Source organism: Loxodonta africana, chromosome 11, assembly GCF_030014295.1.
Source record: "Loxodonta africana isolate mLoxAfr1 chromosome 11, mLoxAfr1.hap2, whole genome shotgun sequence".
Classification (NCBI taxonomy): Eukaryota; Metazoa; Chordata; class Mammalia; order Proboscidea; family Elephantidae; genus Loxodonta; species Loxodonta africana.
This window is the reverse complement of record NC_087352.1, coordinates 11988840-12005252: the sequence shown is the minus strand read 5'-3', so window position 1 is coordinate 12005252 and position 16413 is coordinate 11988840. Positions and strand designations below refer to the sequence as shown.

The window sequence follows — 16413 nt, the reverse complement described above, 5'->3', positions numbered from 1 at the left end:
CCTCGGTCTTCCTGCCCAGCAGGAGGTAGGTGGCGGTCACTTCATTGTACTTCTGGCTGCTCAAGGCCTCTTTGATTTCTTCCCGCGTGTAGCCCATGCCCACCATCACCTCTGGGGGAAGGGGATGGAGAGAGAGGAGGGTCAGTCTCCCCAGACCCTTCCTTCCCTTCCATCCGTTTCTGTGCCACATCAGTGTCTGCTCTTGGGCCTGTCCAGTATCCACTCCCTGATTTCCCTTGGAAGAACATTCTATTCCTCCTCAGATAATTTCGCTGACTCTTCCCTGCACCAAGCCTTCCCCCCCGAAAAAAAAGTTGCAGTAAAGTTAATTTGACTCATTGTGACCCTATGTATCAGAGTAGACGGTGCTCCATAGGGTTTTCAACGGCTGATTTTGGGGGAGTAGATTGCCAGCCCTTTCTTCCAAGGATGGACTTGAACTTCCAACCTACTGACTAGCAGCTGGGTGCTTAACTGTTTGTGCCATCCAGGGAGGTCCTCTCCTAGCCCCAAGGGTGAGCATATGACCCAGGTCTGGCCAATCAGAGTGTTCCATTCCCAAAGCCACACTGATTGGTTTGGGGGCGGCCAATGGGCACCGGCTTGGGGCTTCTACTGCAACATCAGACAAGGGCCTCTCTTTCTGATGGAGTATCCAGGCCCCTAGGACATGCTGTCGCCAACTTATCTCTGGTGGTGAGAATTGCCTGGGAAAGAAGCCAATGATTGTCTCTGAGCACCTGGATCCAGCTGCACCTGACACATTCCTGGCCTGTTCAGTTATGTGAAACAATAAATTGTTACTATTAGGTCGAACCATATGAAATTGCTGACATTGACAGTTTTTGACGCCAAAGATGTCAATTTCATACGATTCAACCTGTCATTACTACCATGAGGCTCTGCTGGATCAGTGGTAGAATTCTCGCCCAATGCCCCTCACGTGCAGCCACCACCTGACTCTCAGTGGAGGTGTGCGCGTTGCTATGATGCTGAACAAGTTTCAGTGGAGCTTCCAGGCTAAGACAAACTAGGAAGAAAGGCCTGGTGACCTACTTTCAAAAATCAGCCAATGAAAACCCCACGGATCACAATGGTCCAATCCCAATCGATCATGGGAGGGCGCAGGAACAAGCAGTGTTTCCTTCTGTCATACATGGGGTTGCCATGAGTTAAAACCTACTTGACGGCACCTAACAACGTTATCATCATTATATGGTTTAAGCCAGATTGGACTTGGGTTTCCTGTTACTTCCAACCACGAAAGCCCTGATTTATGCAGCCAAGATCTGATGATGGCCTCAGATTCCTCATCTGTAGAATGGAGGGGTACTGAGTGGTTTCCAAGGGGTTCTTCCAGGGCTAATGCTTTAGGGAACAAGAGTTCCAAGGTTCTAGGCTGGAGTGACAAGGACCCAAGGGGGATCAGGTAGGCATAGACCATGGCAGGGCATTCTCCAAATAGGCAGGTCTCCAATGACTTGTACTCAACTTCTAGAAGTGCTCTGTGATTTTTTTTCTGACTTTTTTCTTTTAAATAACACATTATTGTGTTTTCAGTGAAGGTTTACATAGCAGTTTAAGCTCCCATTCAACAATTTCTACACAAATTGTTCAGTGACATTGGTTACACTCTTCACAATACGTGAACATTCTCAATATTTCTCTCCTGATTCTTTTTCTTTCTTGTGTTAAATATTAAAAGCGAACACGTATCCAGCACTTACTACACACCAGGAACTAATATAAGTGTTTTATGTACATGAATGCTTTTAATAGCCCTAACACCTCTCTGAACAGGAGCCCTGGTAGCACGGTGGTTAAAGTGCTCGGCTGCTAACCAAGAGATCGGCATTTGGAATCCACCAGCCGGCCCATGGGAGAAAGACGTGGCAGGCTGCTTCTCTGAAGATTTACAGCCTTGGAAACCCTAGGGGGGCAGTTCTCCTCCGCCCTATAGGGTCGCTGTGAGTCGGAATCGACTCGATGGCAACGGGTTTGGTTAGTGTTTTTTTAAACAACTCTCTGAGGTAGGGTCTATGGTTATGAACATTTTAAAACCCGTTGCCATCGAGTCGATTCCGAATCATGGAGAGCGCACGTTTGCAGAGTAGAACTGGGTGCCACACAGTCGCTGATTTTTCATAAGTAGATCAGGGCTTTCTTCCTAGAGGCCTTTGGGTGGACTTGAACCCCATCTTTCAGCTAAGTGTGTTAGCCGTTGGTATTACTCGGGGATTCCAGGGCCATTTTGTTATCGTTACTGGGTGCTGCCGAGTCAGTTCTGACTAATGGCAACCCCCTGTGTTACAGAGCAGAGCCGCCCCATAGGGTTTCCTAGGCTGTAATCTTTATGGAAGCAGATCACCATGTCTTTCTCCCATGGAGCTGCTGGGTGGGTTCAAACCACCAACCTTTCAGTTAGTAGCCAAACACTTAACCACTGCACCACCAGGGCTCCTTCCGTGACCATTCTGTGGATGAGGAAATAAAAGCAGAGAGAGGGAAAGCCACTTGCACAGGGTCACACAGCTAGAAAGTGGCAGCACTGGGATCTGAGCCCAGGCTCTTCCCCACTGTCGCTTATTGCCTTGCAAACTACTCTGATGTTATCTAACAGGGTTGGTGCTGGGAGGCTGTCTCCTGCCTCCGTTGCCCAGAGGCCTGAGGACATGGGGCCCCCACCCGCCTGCCCCTCACCTATTCGCTTCGTGTCCCCGAAGTCCTCCTCGGGCTCTGTGTATGGCTTCAACTCCTCACCCTCATATCCGATGTTGATCCATTTGTCTTTCATGATTTGCTGCGGGAACAGTAGCAGGGAAGGGGGAAGACGAGTGTCATGGGCTGAATTATGTCCCCCCAAAAATATGTGTATCAATTTGGATGGGCCGTGATTCCTGGTATTGTGAATTTCCTAAACCAAAAAAAAAAAAAAACCAAACCCAGTGCCATTGAGTCGATTCCAACTCATAGTGACCCTATAGCGACCCTATAGGACAGAGTAAAACTGCCCCATAGAGTTCCCAAGGAGCGCCTGGTAGATTTGAACTGCCGACCCTTTGGTTAGCAGCCTGAGCACTTAACCACACCACCAGGGTTTCCTATGACTTTCCTACGTGTTGTAAATCCTGCCTCTATGATGTTAATGAGGGAGGATGGGTGGCAGTTGTGTTAGTTAGGCAGGATTCAATCTACAAGATTGGATTGTGTCTTGAGGCAATCTCTTGATATATAAAAGAAAGAAGCGAGCAGAGAGACAGGGGGACTTCACACCACCAAGACAGTAGTGTGGGGGAGCAGAGAGCGTCCTTTGGACCTGGAGTCCCTGTGCAGAGAAGCTCCTAGTCTGGGGGAAGATTGATGAAAAGGCTGACAGAGACAGAAGGCCTTCCCCTGGAGCTGACACCCTGAATTTGGACTTTTAGCCTACTTTACTGTGAGAAAATAAACTGCTCTTTGTTAAAGCCATCCACTTGTGGTATTTCTGTTACAGCAGCACTAGATGACTAAGACAACAGGTGTCAGAAGGAACTGGGGAAAATATAGCTCCCCACTTCCTAGGCAGGGCCTGCCCCACACCTCCAAGACCTAACACCCCAGATTTGAGGGTGCCTGAGTGTACTGCTTCCTCACACCCCCCTCCCTGCAAGCCTCCTGATGCCACCCCTCTCCTCCGCATCATCTGGGCCCCTGGCACCCTGTAATCATCCTAGGAGCTCATTAGCTAATTACTGGAGAGGTGGGACGTGGGGAAGGCTGCTGGGGGTGGCGTCAGGACAGGCCTGGAGCCTCTCCTGGGCTGCCCATCCACCCCACCCGCCTGCAGCAGATCTCAGACAGGTGGGTGTGGAAGGGAAAGGGAAGGGCGAGAAGGATGGTGGGGGCAGACAAGGTTTGGAGGGTCAGGCAACGGGAGGGGGGCTGGGGCTCACCTCGAGAGTACAGCGTTTCGCTGGGTTCAGCACCAAAAATCTCCGCAGGATGCTCTCACAGTCAGTGGACATGTAGAATGGGACCCGGTACTTCCCTCTGAGGACACGCTCCCGCAGCTCCTGGTGGAAGGGTGTCACTGGGCAAGGGTCCGGCCCACCTCCCCAGCCTCCTGCCCAACTCCCCACCCATTACACACACACACACACACACACAAACTACACACACACACTACACACACCACATACACATGACATATACACACGCAACTTTGCCCAACTCCTGACATATCAACAGCCCTGATCAGGTGGGCAAAACCCCATCCCCTTTATCTGACCTCAGGTTCCCATATGTAAAATGGGAACATTGTATTAGCTGCAGTTTTCAAAAAGAATTTTTGTAAGTTACTTAACTTCTCATTCAAATGAAACCTTACAGAGAAAGTGAATTCTAGAAGCCTGATAAAAGCAGAAGTGGGCAAGTGAGCTGGCCTCTGGGGCCTCGGTCTCCTTATCTGTAAGCAGGGGTCACGGTACCCCCCCATAAGGTTGCTGCTAGGGTATAAATGAGTTCATAGATGTTGTCGTTAGCTGCCACGCACAAGAGAATCAGACCATTGTGAAGCATAGGAAGTTGATCACCAGGCTTTTCTTACTAGTCCTTAGTCTGAGAGTTCTGCTGAAACTTGTTCAGCATCACAGCAGCACGCAAGCCTCCACTGACAGACGGGTGGCGCGGCTGCGCATGAGGTGCGCTGGCCGGGAATGGAACCCAGGTCTCCTGCATACATGCAAAACGCTCAGCACAGGCTTGGTTTGGAGCAAGAGCTATTTAAATCTTAGCTAGAGGTAAAGGGAGGAGGGAGAGGGATCCCGCCCACGCCTGTTTGTCCTCCCACTCTCTCTTCCCTTCCACTCCTCTCTCCCTCCTCTTCTCCTGACCCTCTGGGAAGCCATGGCTGTGTTTCCAAAGACCTACAACTCCCTGGCGGTCTCAAAGGCCAGCACTGATATATGTGCCCTTATTTTTTTTTAAGGATTTTTCATGAGGGGCCCTACCAAAGCTATGAAAAAATAAAAATAAATTCCAGGTACCATGGCATGGCAGATGGGGGGCGGGCGGAAGGGGGCTTCCATTCTGCTGAAAAAACTGAGGGTGACAGAAAATGGAGGGGTGGGTGTATGAGGGTCTTCTGGGGTGGAGCCCTCTGCCAGGACCTGGGCTGGGAGCTGCCTTCTGGGACATCCTCCTCAAAGGGCTGGAAGATGTGTGCCTGGGAGATTCCTGGGTTGTAGATCATTAGAGCCCAAGGCTCGTGAATATTTAACAATAGGTATCACTTTCAGAGCACTTGCCTGAGCCAAGCCTAGTGTGTTCTAAGCACTTTACGTATCTTACACCCATTTTTCCAACAATGGTAGGAAGCAGGGTTATTATACCCATTTCCAGATGGGAAAACCAAGACCTAGAGAGATTAAGCTACTTGCCCAAAGTTGCTCAGCCAGAAAGCGGCGGAGCCTGGGTTTAAACCCAGGGAGTCTGGCTCCAGAGCTTGGGCTGTGTAACTGTGTCACTGTGTCTGTCACAGGACGGTGAAGTGGCAACCAGGCCAATGCCACCACCATCACAGTGTGACACTCTGGCCACATGCCAGGCCCTGATGAAGGGCTTTACATATCCACCCTGGCCGTAAGAGGTCACTCTTACTGTCCCCATCTTACAGGTGAAGTTCAGAAAGGGACTTGTCAGAGATCACTCAGCAAGAACATGACAGAGCCGAGATCTGCCCCAGGCTGCGTGCCTCCTTCACCCCAGCAAGGCCTGGGGTGGCTAGTGGGGAAATCAGGATGGCAGGTGACAAGGCCTGGGGTGGGGAGACGCTGGCCTGACCTTTTCGAAGGTCTCCTGGCTTCACCTCTGGGGCTCAGAAGGATTATTCCATAAAAGAAGCCCCCCAGGTTCCAGGTGCTTTCCGAGGGCCAGGTGCTGTGCTAAGCGAGTACTCTGCATCTTTGAGCTCAGTGGGTCCTTGAATCGCTCCTACGAGGTTGGGGCCACTTAACAGAGGGGCAGACTGAGGGTCACAGGGGTCCAGGTCACCATGAAGAAGACTCCTTTCTCCTTATCACTCAGGTTGCTACTCTGATGTGTTCTCCTCAGCCAGAACTTCTCTGGCCACTGATTTAAAGTCACTATGCTCTCCCCAGGGGCTGCAACAAGCAGGCAGGATGTTCCTGCTGCAGAATTCCCACCTGAAACACCCCATCTTCATCAAATCATGAGGAAACATCAGAGAGCCCAAACTGAGGGACGTTCTGCAACATGTTGCTGTTAGCTGCTGTCGGGTCGATTCTGACTCGCAGCGACCCCATGTGTGTTGAGTAGAACTGTGCTCTGTAGGGTTTTCAATGGCTGATTTTTCAGAAGCAGATTGCCAGGTCTTTCTTCCAAGGTGCCTCTGGGTGGATTCAAACTGCGGATCTTTTGGTTAGCAGCTGAGTGCATTAATCATTTGCATCACCCAGGCAGAGGGTCAGTGAAAAAGTAGAAGACCCTCAACAAGATGGACTGACACAGTGGCTGCAACAATGGGCTCAAACATAACAAAAATTGTGAGGATGGTGCAGGACCAGGAGGTGTTTCTTTTTTTTGTACATGGGTCGCTGTCATGGACTGAATTGTGTCCCCCAAATATATGTGTCAACTTGGTTAGGCCATGATTCCCAGTACTCTGTGGCTGTCCTCCATTTTGACTGTGATTTTATGTTAAAGAGGATTACGGCAGGATTGTAACACCGTTGCCGAGGTCACATCCCTGCTCCAATGTAAAGGAAGTTTCCCTGGGGTGTGGCCTGCACCATCTTTTATCTCTTAAGAGATAAAAAGGAAAGGGAAGGGAAGAGAGAGGGGGGAACTTCTACCACCAAGAAAGCAGTGCTCGGAACAGAGTGCGTCCTTTGGACCCAGGGTCCCGGCACAGAGAAGCTCCTAGTTGGGGGAAGGCTGATAAGGCTGACAGAGAAAGCTTTCTCCTAGAGCCGACGCTGTGAATTGGGACTTCTAGCCTACTAGACTGTGAGAAAATAAATTTCTCTTTGTTAAAGCCATCTACTTGGGGTATTTCTGTTACAGCAGCACTAGATGACTAAAACAGTTGCGATGAGTCAGAACCGACTCAAGCACACCTAACGACAATAGGCACTCTTTGACTTGGCATCGTGTTTTCAACGTTCGTTCCTGTTATAACATGTAGGAGGGCAAGGATTTTGTCTGTCTATTCACTCACTGCCATATCTGCAAAGCCTATTTCAGACCTTGGCACACAGTAGTTGGGCAATTCACATTTACTGAGTGAGCCAGGATTTGAACTAAGCCTGCCAGCTGCAAAGCCCACGCCCTCTACCATGGCACACAATAGTCCACTTGGTCCACCCTCCTTGGCAGTGGGGACCTGGGTCCTGACCCCCCATCTTGCCTTGTGACCTCAGGTTAGCATATCCCTCTGGGTCCCTTCAAGGAAATGTGGGGAGTTGGGGGTGGGATGTGATTGCAGGGGCCAGAGATACTCTCTCCCAGGGAGTAAGACCCCTGCGCTCAGCCCTGCCTGGCACCTTGAGGTTGTGCCCATCAAAGGGCAGGGAGCCGCTGACGAGGGTGTACAGGATGACACCGAGGCTCCAGATGTCCACCTCTGGCCCGTCGTACTTCTTCCCCTGGAACAGCTCCGGGGCGGCGTACGGGGGGCTCCCGCAGAATGTGTCCAGCTTGGAGCCCAGCGTGAACTCGTTGCTGAAGCCAAAGTCAGCGATCTTGATGTTGGCCTCGGCATCCAGCAAGAGGTTCTCGGCCTGGGAGGGAAGAGGAGAGAGCAGAGGGTAGGACTCGTGGCTTAAGCCTCATGTGGTCATGTGTGGTGGACAGGGGCAGGACTCTGGAGCCAGCACACCTGGATGGACTCCGGGTCCTGGCTCTTACTCTCTGTGACCCTGGCAGGTTTCCCCCTCTCCATGCCTCAGTTTCCTCATCCATACCAGTTGCCATCAAGTCCGTTCTGACTCATGGAGACCCCACAGGTGTCAGGGTAGATCTGTGTTGTGTAGGATTTTCAGTGGCTGATTTTTCAAGGCATCTGTGGGTGGATTCAAACCTCTAACCTTTCAGTTAGCAGCCGAGTGTGTTCACTGTTGGCACCATCCAGAGATTCTTCCTCCTCATCCATAAACCCACTGCCGTTGAGTTGATTCTGACTCATAGCGACCCTAGAGGACAGAGTAGAACTGCCCCATATGGTTTCCAAGGTTGTAAATCTTTACGGAAGCAGACTGCCACATCTTTCTCCAGCAGAACGGCTGGCGGATTCAAACTGCCAAGCTTTAGATTAGCAGCCAAGAGCTTAATCATTGTGCAACCAGGGCTCCTTTGCCTCATCCATAGAGTAAAGATAATCCTAAGTCTTTACCTCATAGGGTTATCTGGGGATTAACTGAGATAACCCATACAAAATGCCCAGAACAATATCCTGTACTCAGGAACCGCTATGACGGCAATTATCCCATGCGCTCTGCAGAGCTGGGGGTCCTCAGGCAATCTCTGGCTCCTCTCTGAGCCTCAGTTTACCCGCAGAAGAAAAAAAAAAAGAGGACTGATTGCTCAAGACCCATAATAAAGAAAAACAAATTGTTTTGTTCCATTACACATAAGGTCGCCATGAATCGGAGCCGAATGGACTGCAACTAACTACTGCGCCAGGCTCTGTGGTGTATCGTTTATGGAGGTGGCTGCATTAATGTGGGGCTGAGTACGGTTTCTGGAAGAATCCCTGTTTCAAATCCCAGCTCCATCATTCATTTGCTGTGTGACTTTGGGCGGGTTACCAGACCTCTCTGTGCTTCTGCTTCCCTATGTATAAACTGAGGATAATCACAGCACCTATTTAATAGGCAGTCATGGGATCAAGTGTAAAGTACTTAAAATAGCACTGGAATGTATTCGGCGCTCAATACACGCTTCACGTTCTTATAAGGTTCTGCTATTTAATGCCCTCGTCTGTTTTTGTGGCATGTTTTTGTAAATCGCCATTTTCACAGACAAGGAAACTGAGGCTCAGAGAGGTCACCTGGGGCCCCATACCAAGAGGGTGCCAGAGCTGGGATCTACACTGGGCCTGCCATTTACAAGGAAAGCAGCTTCTAGCATCCCTCCTTTTCACCCTTTGACTATAAAGTGATGCATGACTCTATCCTTCAAAATGTTGCCCACGTCTGGCCCATCCTATCCCATGCCCCGCCCCCCACCCCGAGTCCTAAGCATCTCTGGCCTCCTTATGGGTCTCCCCGTCTCAAGGCTTATTTCTGTATCACCCTCAGTCCTGCCCCAAAAAGAGGACAAAACCCACAAAGACACACACTGCAGTGAGATCTTTCTCAAACTGGAATCTAATGGCACCTCTGCTTGCTCAGGAGTTAAATTTTCCCTCTTAGCATTCAAGACACCATAGTGCAGCCCCAGCCTCAGGTTTGGGTGGACTGGTCCCCTTGGTTGGGTCCCCCTGAGACACCAACCCAGCCCCTAAAATTCCTTTTAGCCACTTCCAGACCTTCCACCAGGAGGCGCCCCACCTCCAGATTAACCTTCACAACGGTCTGCACACCTGCAGGGCAAAGTCAGAGGGTGGTGCGCAGACGGTCAGTCTGTACCAGTGCGTGGGAGGTAAGCAGAGAAAGAGAGGGAACATTTAGAAACTTCTAGAACAATCAGACATGACATTTTATGCCTTTCAAATAAGTTTTAAAAAAACTGGACCTTGTATTCCCCCCCGCCCCCCGCCTTCGGGAACTTCGGATTTATAACTATTACTTTCGGCTTTTTGTGTGTGCCTGTGTTTTAGGTGAAAATTTACAGTGCAAATTAGTTTCTCATTCAAAAATTTATAAACAAATTGTTTTGTGACATGGGTTGCAATCCCTGCAATGTGTCAGTACTCTCCCCTTTTCCCTTTCCACCCCAGGTTCCCTGTGTCCATTTGTCCATGTTTCCTGCCTTCTCATCTTTGCTTTTGGGCAGGTGTTGCCTATTAGGTGGAGCTTGTCTTTTCTATGTCTTTTTTTTCACTTCATTTTTCCTGCAATTGATTTTTTTAATGTCTTTTTTTTTTTTTTAAATCATCGTAAATATATACATAACACAAATTTGCCAGTTCAACGTTTTTCACGTATACGATTGAGTGGCATCAACTATGTGAAGCATGTTGTATGGCCACCACCAATATCTGTTGCCAGATTTTCCATCACTATAAACAGGAACTCAATGCTTCCTAAACAATGACTTCCCCTCCCGCAATTCATTTTTATTGTATTTTACAAAAGTACCTGTCCACAATGAGCTGGAAAATACAAACAATAAAACAAGCCTGATTCTTCACTACCAACAGTGTGAGAAGCACATCCTTCAAGCCCTCAGCGAAGGAGCTGGTACACAGTAGGTGCTCAAGAAATGACAATCCAATTTGAATTGAACCAACTATTTTTCTCTCTCTGGTCTAAGAGAAGTCCTGAGCGCTGCTGTCCTCCTGAATGGGAGGTGTGGAGGGGACCCCAGAGACACGAGATACCCCAATAGGTGGCTGGGCCTTAGCCAGCATTAGCCAGGGTGGTTCTTCCTTCTTATGGACTGACTTGTGTTCCCTAAAAATAGGTGCTGTAAATCCTCACCCTTATATCTGTCGAAGATCAAAGACCACGGCGTTTAGTATAGACTGCACCTCAACATAAAGAAAACAAAAATCTTGACAACTGGACCAGTAAGCAACATCATGATAAATGGAGAGAAAATACTGAAGTTGTCAAAGATTTCATTTTACTTGCATCCACAACCAACACCCATGGAAGCAGCTGCCAAGAAATCAACCGATGTATTGTTCTCGGCAAATCTGCTGCAAATGACCTCTTTAAAGTGTTGAAAATCAAAGATGTCACTTTGAGGACTAAGGTGCGCCTGACTCAAGCCATGATATTTTCAATCGCCTCATATGCATGTGAAAGCTGGACAATGAATAAGGAAGGCCAAAGAAAAATTGCTGCCTTTAAATTATGGTGTTGGCGAAGAATATTGAATAATATACCACGGATTGCCAGAAGAACAAACAAATCTGTCTTGGAAGAAGTACAGCCAGAATGTTCCTTAGAAGGGAGGATGACAAGACTTTGTCTCTCGTACTTTAGACATGTTATCAGGAGAGACCAGTCCTTGGAGAAGGACATCATGCTTGGTAAAGTAGAGAGTCATCGAAAAAGAGGAAGATCATTAAGGAGATAGAATGACACAGGGGCTGCAACAATGGGCTCAAACAAAACAACGATTATGAGGATGGCGCAGGACCTGGCAGTGTTTCGTTCTGTTGCATGCAGGGTTGCTATGAGTCTGAATTGACACGAGGGCACCTAAAAACAATGCACCTATAGATGTAATGTCATTTGGGAATAGGATTTTTTTTGTTATGTTAATGACGCCATATCAGTGTACAGTGTGTCTTAAACTAATACACACGTTATATTAGCTTAAGCTTCTGATACATCAAAAGAGCAGATTAGGCACAGAAAAGCATGCAGAAATGGGGGAGGATAGATGCCACACCACATGAAGGTCACCAAGGAACCCAGGAACAGAAGCTAAAAAGAGACAAGGACCTTCCCCAGAGCTGACAGAGAAAGAAAGCCTCCCCTAGAACTGGTGCCCTGAATTCAGACCTCTGGCCTCCTGTGAGAAAATAAATTTCTGTTCGTTAAAGCTACCCCTTGTGGTATTTCTGCTATAGCATACTAGGAAACTAAGACACCTCTCCAAAGGTCCTTCTGAAGTTCCTGTAATTCTGAGACTTTGAAAGCAACAGGATCCTGGGGCTCTAAAATCTAACTGTTCAAGGATTCCGGAATGTTCTAAAGCCTGCGGAGATGCCAAGGCCCCAAAAGCTCCGAGAGCGAGGGACTCTTTATCACATCTAGTGTCCTTTGCTGATACTCACGTAACAGTCCAGGCTGTTCTAAGATACTTTGTGTCTGTCGCATTTGCTCACGCCTCCTGTCCCCACGCCCCCATCTACTGGCTTCGGTTTAGCCACAAAAGCTTGAGAAAGTCGGAGCACTCCGGGTGCAGAGGGAGGAGCATGAGGAGAAAATGGCGGAGGGGGGTTGCAGGAAGATATAGGGGAAGACGGAAGGAGATGGCAGGGAGGCTGAGGGCAGGTTAGGGGTCTGTGGGCTGAGCTGTGGGCGAAGCTTACCTTTAGGTCCCTGTGTACAATGTTTTTCTGGTGACAATAGTGCACAGCCGATACAATCTGGGGGCGACGGAAGGGGGAAGACCAGTTATTTGTGGCCCCCAAACCCTTCAGCCTCCCTCAATAACCCCAGGGATCCACTCACAACAGAACCCCTAAAGCCCAGGCCTCCCCTCCCTCAGGCATAGGCTGAGACTCTGGACGACCTCAGCCCTACCACCGACGCAGTCACAGCAGAGGTGCTTCGTGGACCTCACACACAAACCTCCACCACACCCCAGCCATCCTCACGCCCAGAGATCAGAGCTCCACCACACCCGTGGCCTCAGAACCTAGACAGCAGGACTGGCTCCCTTCAGGCCTCTCCCATCTGGACACCCTCATGAGAACATCACACACCTGCAGACTCAGCTATGCAGCCCCAACACACCAGGGCTTCAGCTCCTCATGCCAAGGACAGCGTGTCAGGGCAGACAGACAGTCCCAGGTGGACACCCTCACACCCACACTTGACAGTCTCACACTCAGACCTCTTTATGGGTGCAAACACACACCTGGGCACCCTCACGCCTGCAAGTCCCCTTACCACACACCTGGGCACCCTCACGCCTGCATGTCCCCTTACCACACACCTGGGCACCCTCACACCTGCCTATCCTTTCACCACACACCTGGGCATCTTCAGGCCTTCATACCCACCAACCTACAAACCCAAACCTGGGCACCCTCCCACACATCTGGGTACTCTTATGTCCCCTTACCCACACACCTGGGCACCCTCACACCTGCCTATCCTTTCACCACACACCTGGGCATCTTCAGGCCTTCATACCCACCAACCTACAAACCCAAACCTGGGCACCCTCCCACACATCTGGGTACTCTTATGTCCCCTTACCCACACACCTGGGCACCGAGTCCCTCTTGTCCGTACACCCGCACACCCTCACACCCACTAACCTATATACCCACACCTGGCCCCCCTCCCACTCTCTTACACACCTGGATGCCCACGTCTTTTTACTTACCTACCTGTACACCCGCCCACCTGCCTGCCCTCTTACCTACATACCTGGGTGTGTTCATGTCCTCTCACCCACACACCTGTGCACCCTCACCCTCCCACCCCTTCTTGCCCACACACCTGTGCATACTCACACTCTCTTGCCCACCAACCTACCGACCCATACCTGGGCCCCCCTCACGCTCTTATCCACCTGAGCACTCACACACCAGTGTGCTCTCTTATACACAAACTTACGTATGCACACCTAGGCCCCCTCCCACCCATACACTCAGCTACGACACACCCTTTTACCCACACACCTAGGTACCTGGGCACCCACATACCCTACCTCACACAAATTTTCTAATCCCCACCCCTACACATCAATACACCTTGGCACCTGTTAACTTGCATGCTCCCTTATCCACACGCTTCCACGCCTGGGCACGCCCTCACACCCACACACCTGACACCTGAGCACCTGCATGCCTGAACAACCTCCCACCCACCCAGCTGGGCACCTGCACACCTCTGCACACACATCTGGAGAGCCTCACACCTGGGCACCTGCATGTGCACAGATGCCTAACCCTGCACCCTCACCACCCCCAGACCCACACCCAGTTCTCAGACCCTCACCCCCAGGCAACGAGGCCTCTCCAGTCCTGCCCTTGACCCTGACCTGTCGGAACTTGGCTCGAGCTTCCTTCTCCTTCATGCGGCCGTGCGACACGAGGTAGTCAAACACTTCTCCTGCAGGGCAGAGGCCAAGCGGGTCAGGGCAGGGTAGGGGCGCAGGGGGCGCTGGGAGGGGAGGGGCAGGGCCTCACCGGCACTTGCATATTCCATCACCAGGTACAGCGTCTTCTCGGTCTCAATCACCTCGAAGAGCTTCACTGCAACCAATGAGCAGGGGGTCAGATGGAAAGAGATTCCCACTCTCTACCTGCCCGATGACTACGCACCTCCCCTCCTCAAGAACCCTCGATGGCTCCCAGCTGGTGGCAAGATTTTCCAAACTCCTCGGCCCCACCTTTTCTACTTTCTCTCTCACTAGAACGTCAGCTTGATGAGGCCAGGGATTTGAGTCTGTTTTGTTCAGCTATGTCCCCAGTTCCTGGCTCCTAGTAGCCACTAAATAAATATTTACTGAGTAAATGAATGAACTGATGAAGAAATGCTGCAGCCACGTCCAAAAGCCAAAAAAAACCCACTGCCAGAAAGTCGGTTCTGATTCATAGAGACCCTAGAGGGCAGAACAGAAGTGCCCAGAGGGTTTCCAAGGCTGTAATCTTTACGGAAGCAGACTGTCACATCTTTCTCCCATGGGATGGCTGGTGGGTTCGAACTGCCAACCTTATGGTTAGCAGCCAAGTGCTTAACCACTGCACCATCAGGGCTCCCTCTGGCCACATCCAGGCCAGGCTAAATCTGCCTTCTCTCAGCAAAGACCCTCTCTGCCCCCTCTGCCTAATGACGAGGGCAATAACCACGCTGCTGCTGAGCATAGAAGACCAGCTCCGATAGCCCGTTGCTGCCGCTGCGGTTCCAACTCACAGCAACCCTACATACAACAGAACGGAACGCTGCCAGGTCCTGCGCCATCCTCACAGTTGTTGCTATGTCTGAGCCCACTGTTGCAGCCACTGTGTCAATCCATCTTGCTAAGGGTCTTCCTCTTTTTCGCTGACCCTCTATTTTGCCAAGGAGAATCTGATGGCTTAGCCCTGCCCTAAGTGTTTTGCATGAATGACCTTACCCAGCCCTCACAATGACCTTGAAGTAGGGCCTCTTATAAGGAACCAGAGGCTCAGAGAGTTTAAGTGACTTGCCCAAGGTCACACAACCAGTAAGCAAAGATGCCACTATGAGAAACCAGGTCTGTCTATTGTAACTGCTGGCTCTCTCCCCCCACTCCCGACTCCCTCCTTTCTCCAAGTATCCCAACTGGTGGTCTGCCTTTGCACCCACTCCCTTCCCCTCCTCACCGATGTTGGGGTGGTTTAGGCCCTTCATAATGCGGACTTCTCGGAACAGCTGGACATGGGCGGAAAGGAAGACAAGAAGGATGGGTGAGGGTTGGCAGTTTGGGGACCTCTGTTCTCTTACCTATACACTTTGGCATCTTCAAGCCCTCACGGCCACCAACCTACATATCTACACCTGGGCCCCCTCCCACCCTCTTTACACACCTGATGTCCACATGTCTTTTTATTCACATACCTGTGCACCCTCCCACCTGCCTGCCCTCTTACCTACACACCTGGGCATGATCAGGAGGGCTGAAGGGGCTGGGTGCGTCCCCCAGCTGTTCCAGGGGCCCTCCCCCATCCCCTGCCCCTCAGCCCCTCTCCCTGGGCCTCACCTTCTGTAGGCTGCTGGGGTTTAGCTGGGTTTTATCGATGATCTTGATGGCGACCTGGAGGTGGAGTAAGGGAAAGAGAGAGAGGGAGGGTCAACCTGATAGGCCCTCAGGTTGAGGAGAGGTCCCCTAGCTCAGATCACCCTGGGACAACCTTCCCTTGTCCCCTCTGTCTCACAGAGAGCCCTCCATCCAGGCTATTCCTAGAGGACGGACTTTGGTGGGGGTGGGAAAAGGAGACCTGGCTGCAGAGCCTTTGCACGTGCTGTTCCCTCTGCCTCCAGTCCTACCCTTACTTCTGTAGGGAAATATCCCCATTCCACAGTGGGGACTGGGTAAAGTTGCTCCAGGGGCCTGTGAGTGTATGTGAAGGTGACAAGACCCCTTTGCGAGGGCATCTCAGATAATCCATCCAGCACGTACTTGTTTTAAATGCATGGACGGTGGAGTCACAAATAACAGCCGTAGGTAGCACTTACATGTGCCAGAGCCCTGGTGGCACAGTGGTTAAGACCTTAACTGCTAGCCAAAAGGTCGGCAGTTTGAAGCCACCAGCTGCTCTCTGGAAACCCTATGGGGCCGTTCTACTCTGTCCTACAGGGTCGCTATGAGTTGGAATCGACTTGACGGCAATGGGTTTCTACTATGTGCCAGGCCCTGGTCTGTGTGCTTCACTGATGAGAACTCATTTAACCCTCACAATAACCTTACGAGATGAGTGCCAGGCTCATCCCCATTTTACAGATGGGGAAACTGAAGCATAGAGCAGCTTACCACTTGGCCAAGGTTCCATGGCTAGCTAGCTGCGGGCCAGGATTTGAATTTACGCAGCTGATAGGC

General features: G+C 50.7%; 1 protein-coding gene across 3 annotated transcripts in view; it reads right to left on the bottom strand.

Moving 5' to 3' along the window:
• MARK4 (microtubule affinity regulating kinase 4) overlaps window positions 1–16413 on the bottom strand; it is a 47753-nt gene that overhangs the window by 24240 nt on the left and 7100 nt on the right. For all 3 annotated transcript variants that reach the window (XM_064293812.1, XM_064293810.1, XM_064293811.1), the window contains exons 3-11: window positions 15577–15630; window positions 15200–15248; window positions 14042–14107; window positions 13894–13964; window positions 12209–12265; window positions 7542–7778; window positions 3933–4052; window positions 2701–2800; window positions 2–111 (exon numbers count right to left, since the gene is read on the bottom strand). In XM_064293812.1, coding sequence (XP_064149882.1) covers window positions 2–111; window positions 2701–2800; window positions 3933–4052; window positions 7542–7778; window positions 12209–12265; window positions 13894–13964; window positions 14042–14107; window positions 15200–15248; window positions 15577–15630 — 864 coding nt within the window. The remainder of the gene's footprint in view (window position 1; window positions 112–2700; window positions 2801–3932; window positions 4053–7541; window positions 7779–12208; window positions 12266–13893; window positions 13965–14041; window positions 14108–15199; window positions 15249–15576; window positions 15631–16413) is intronic.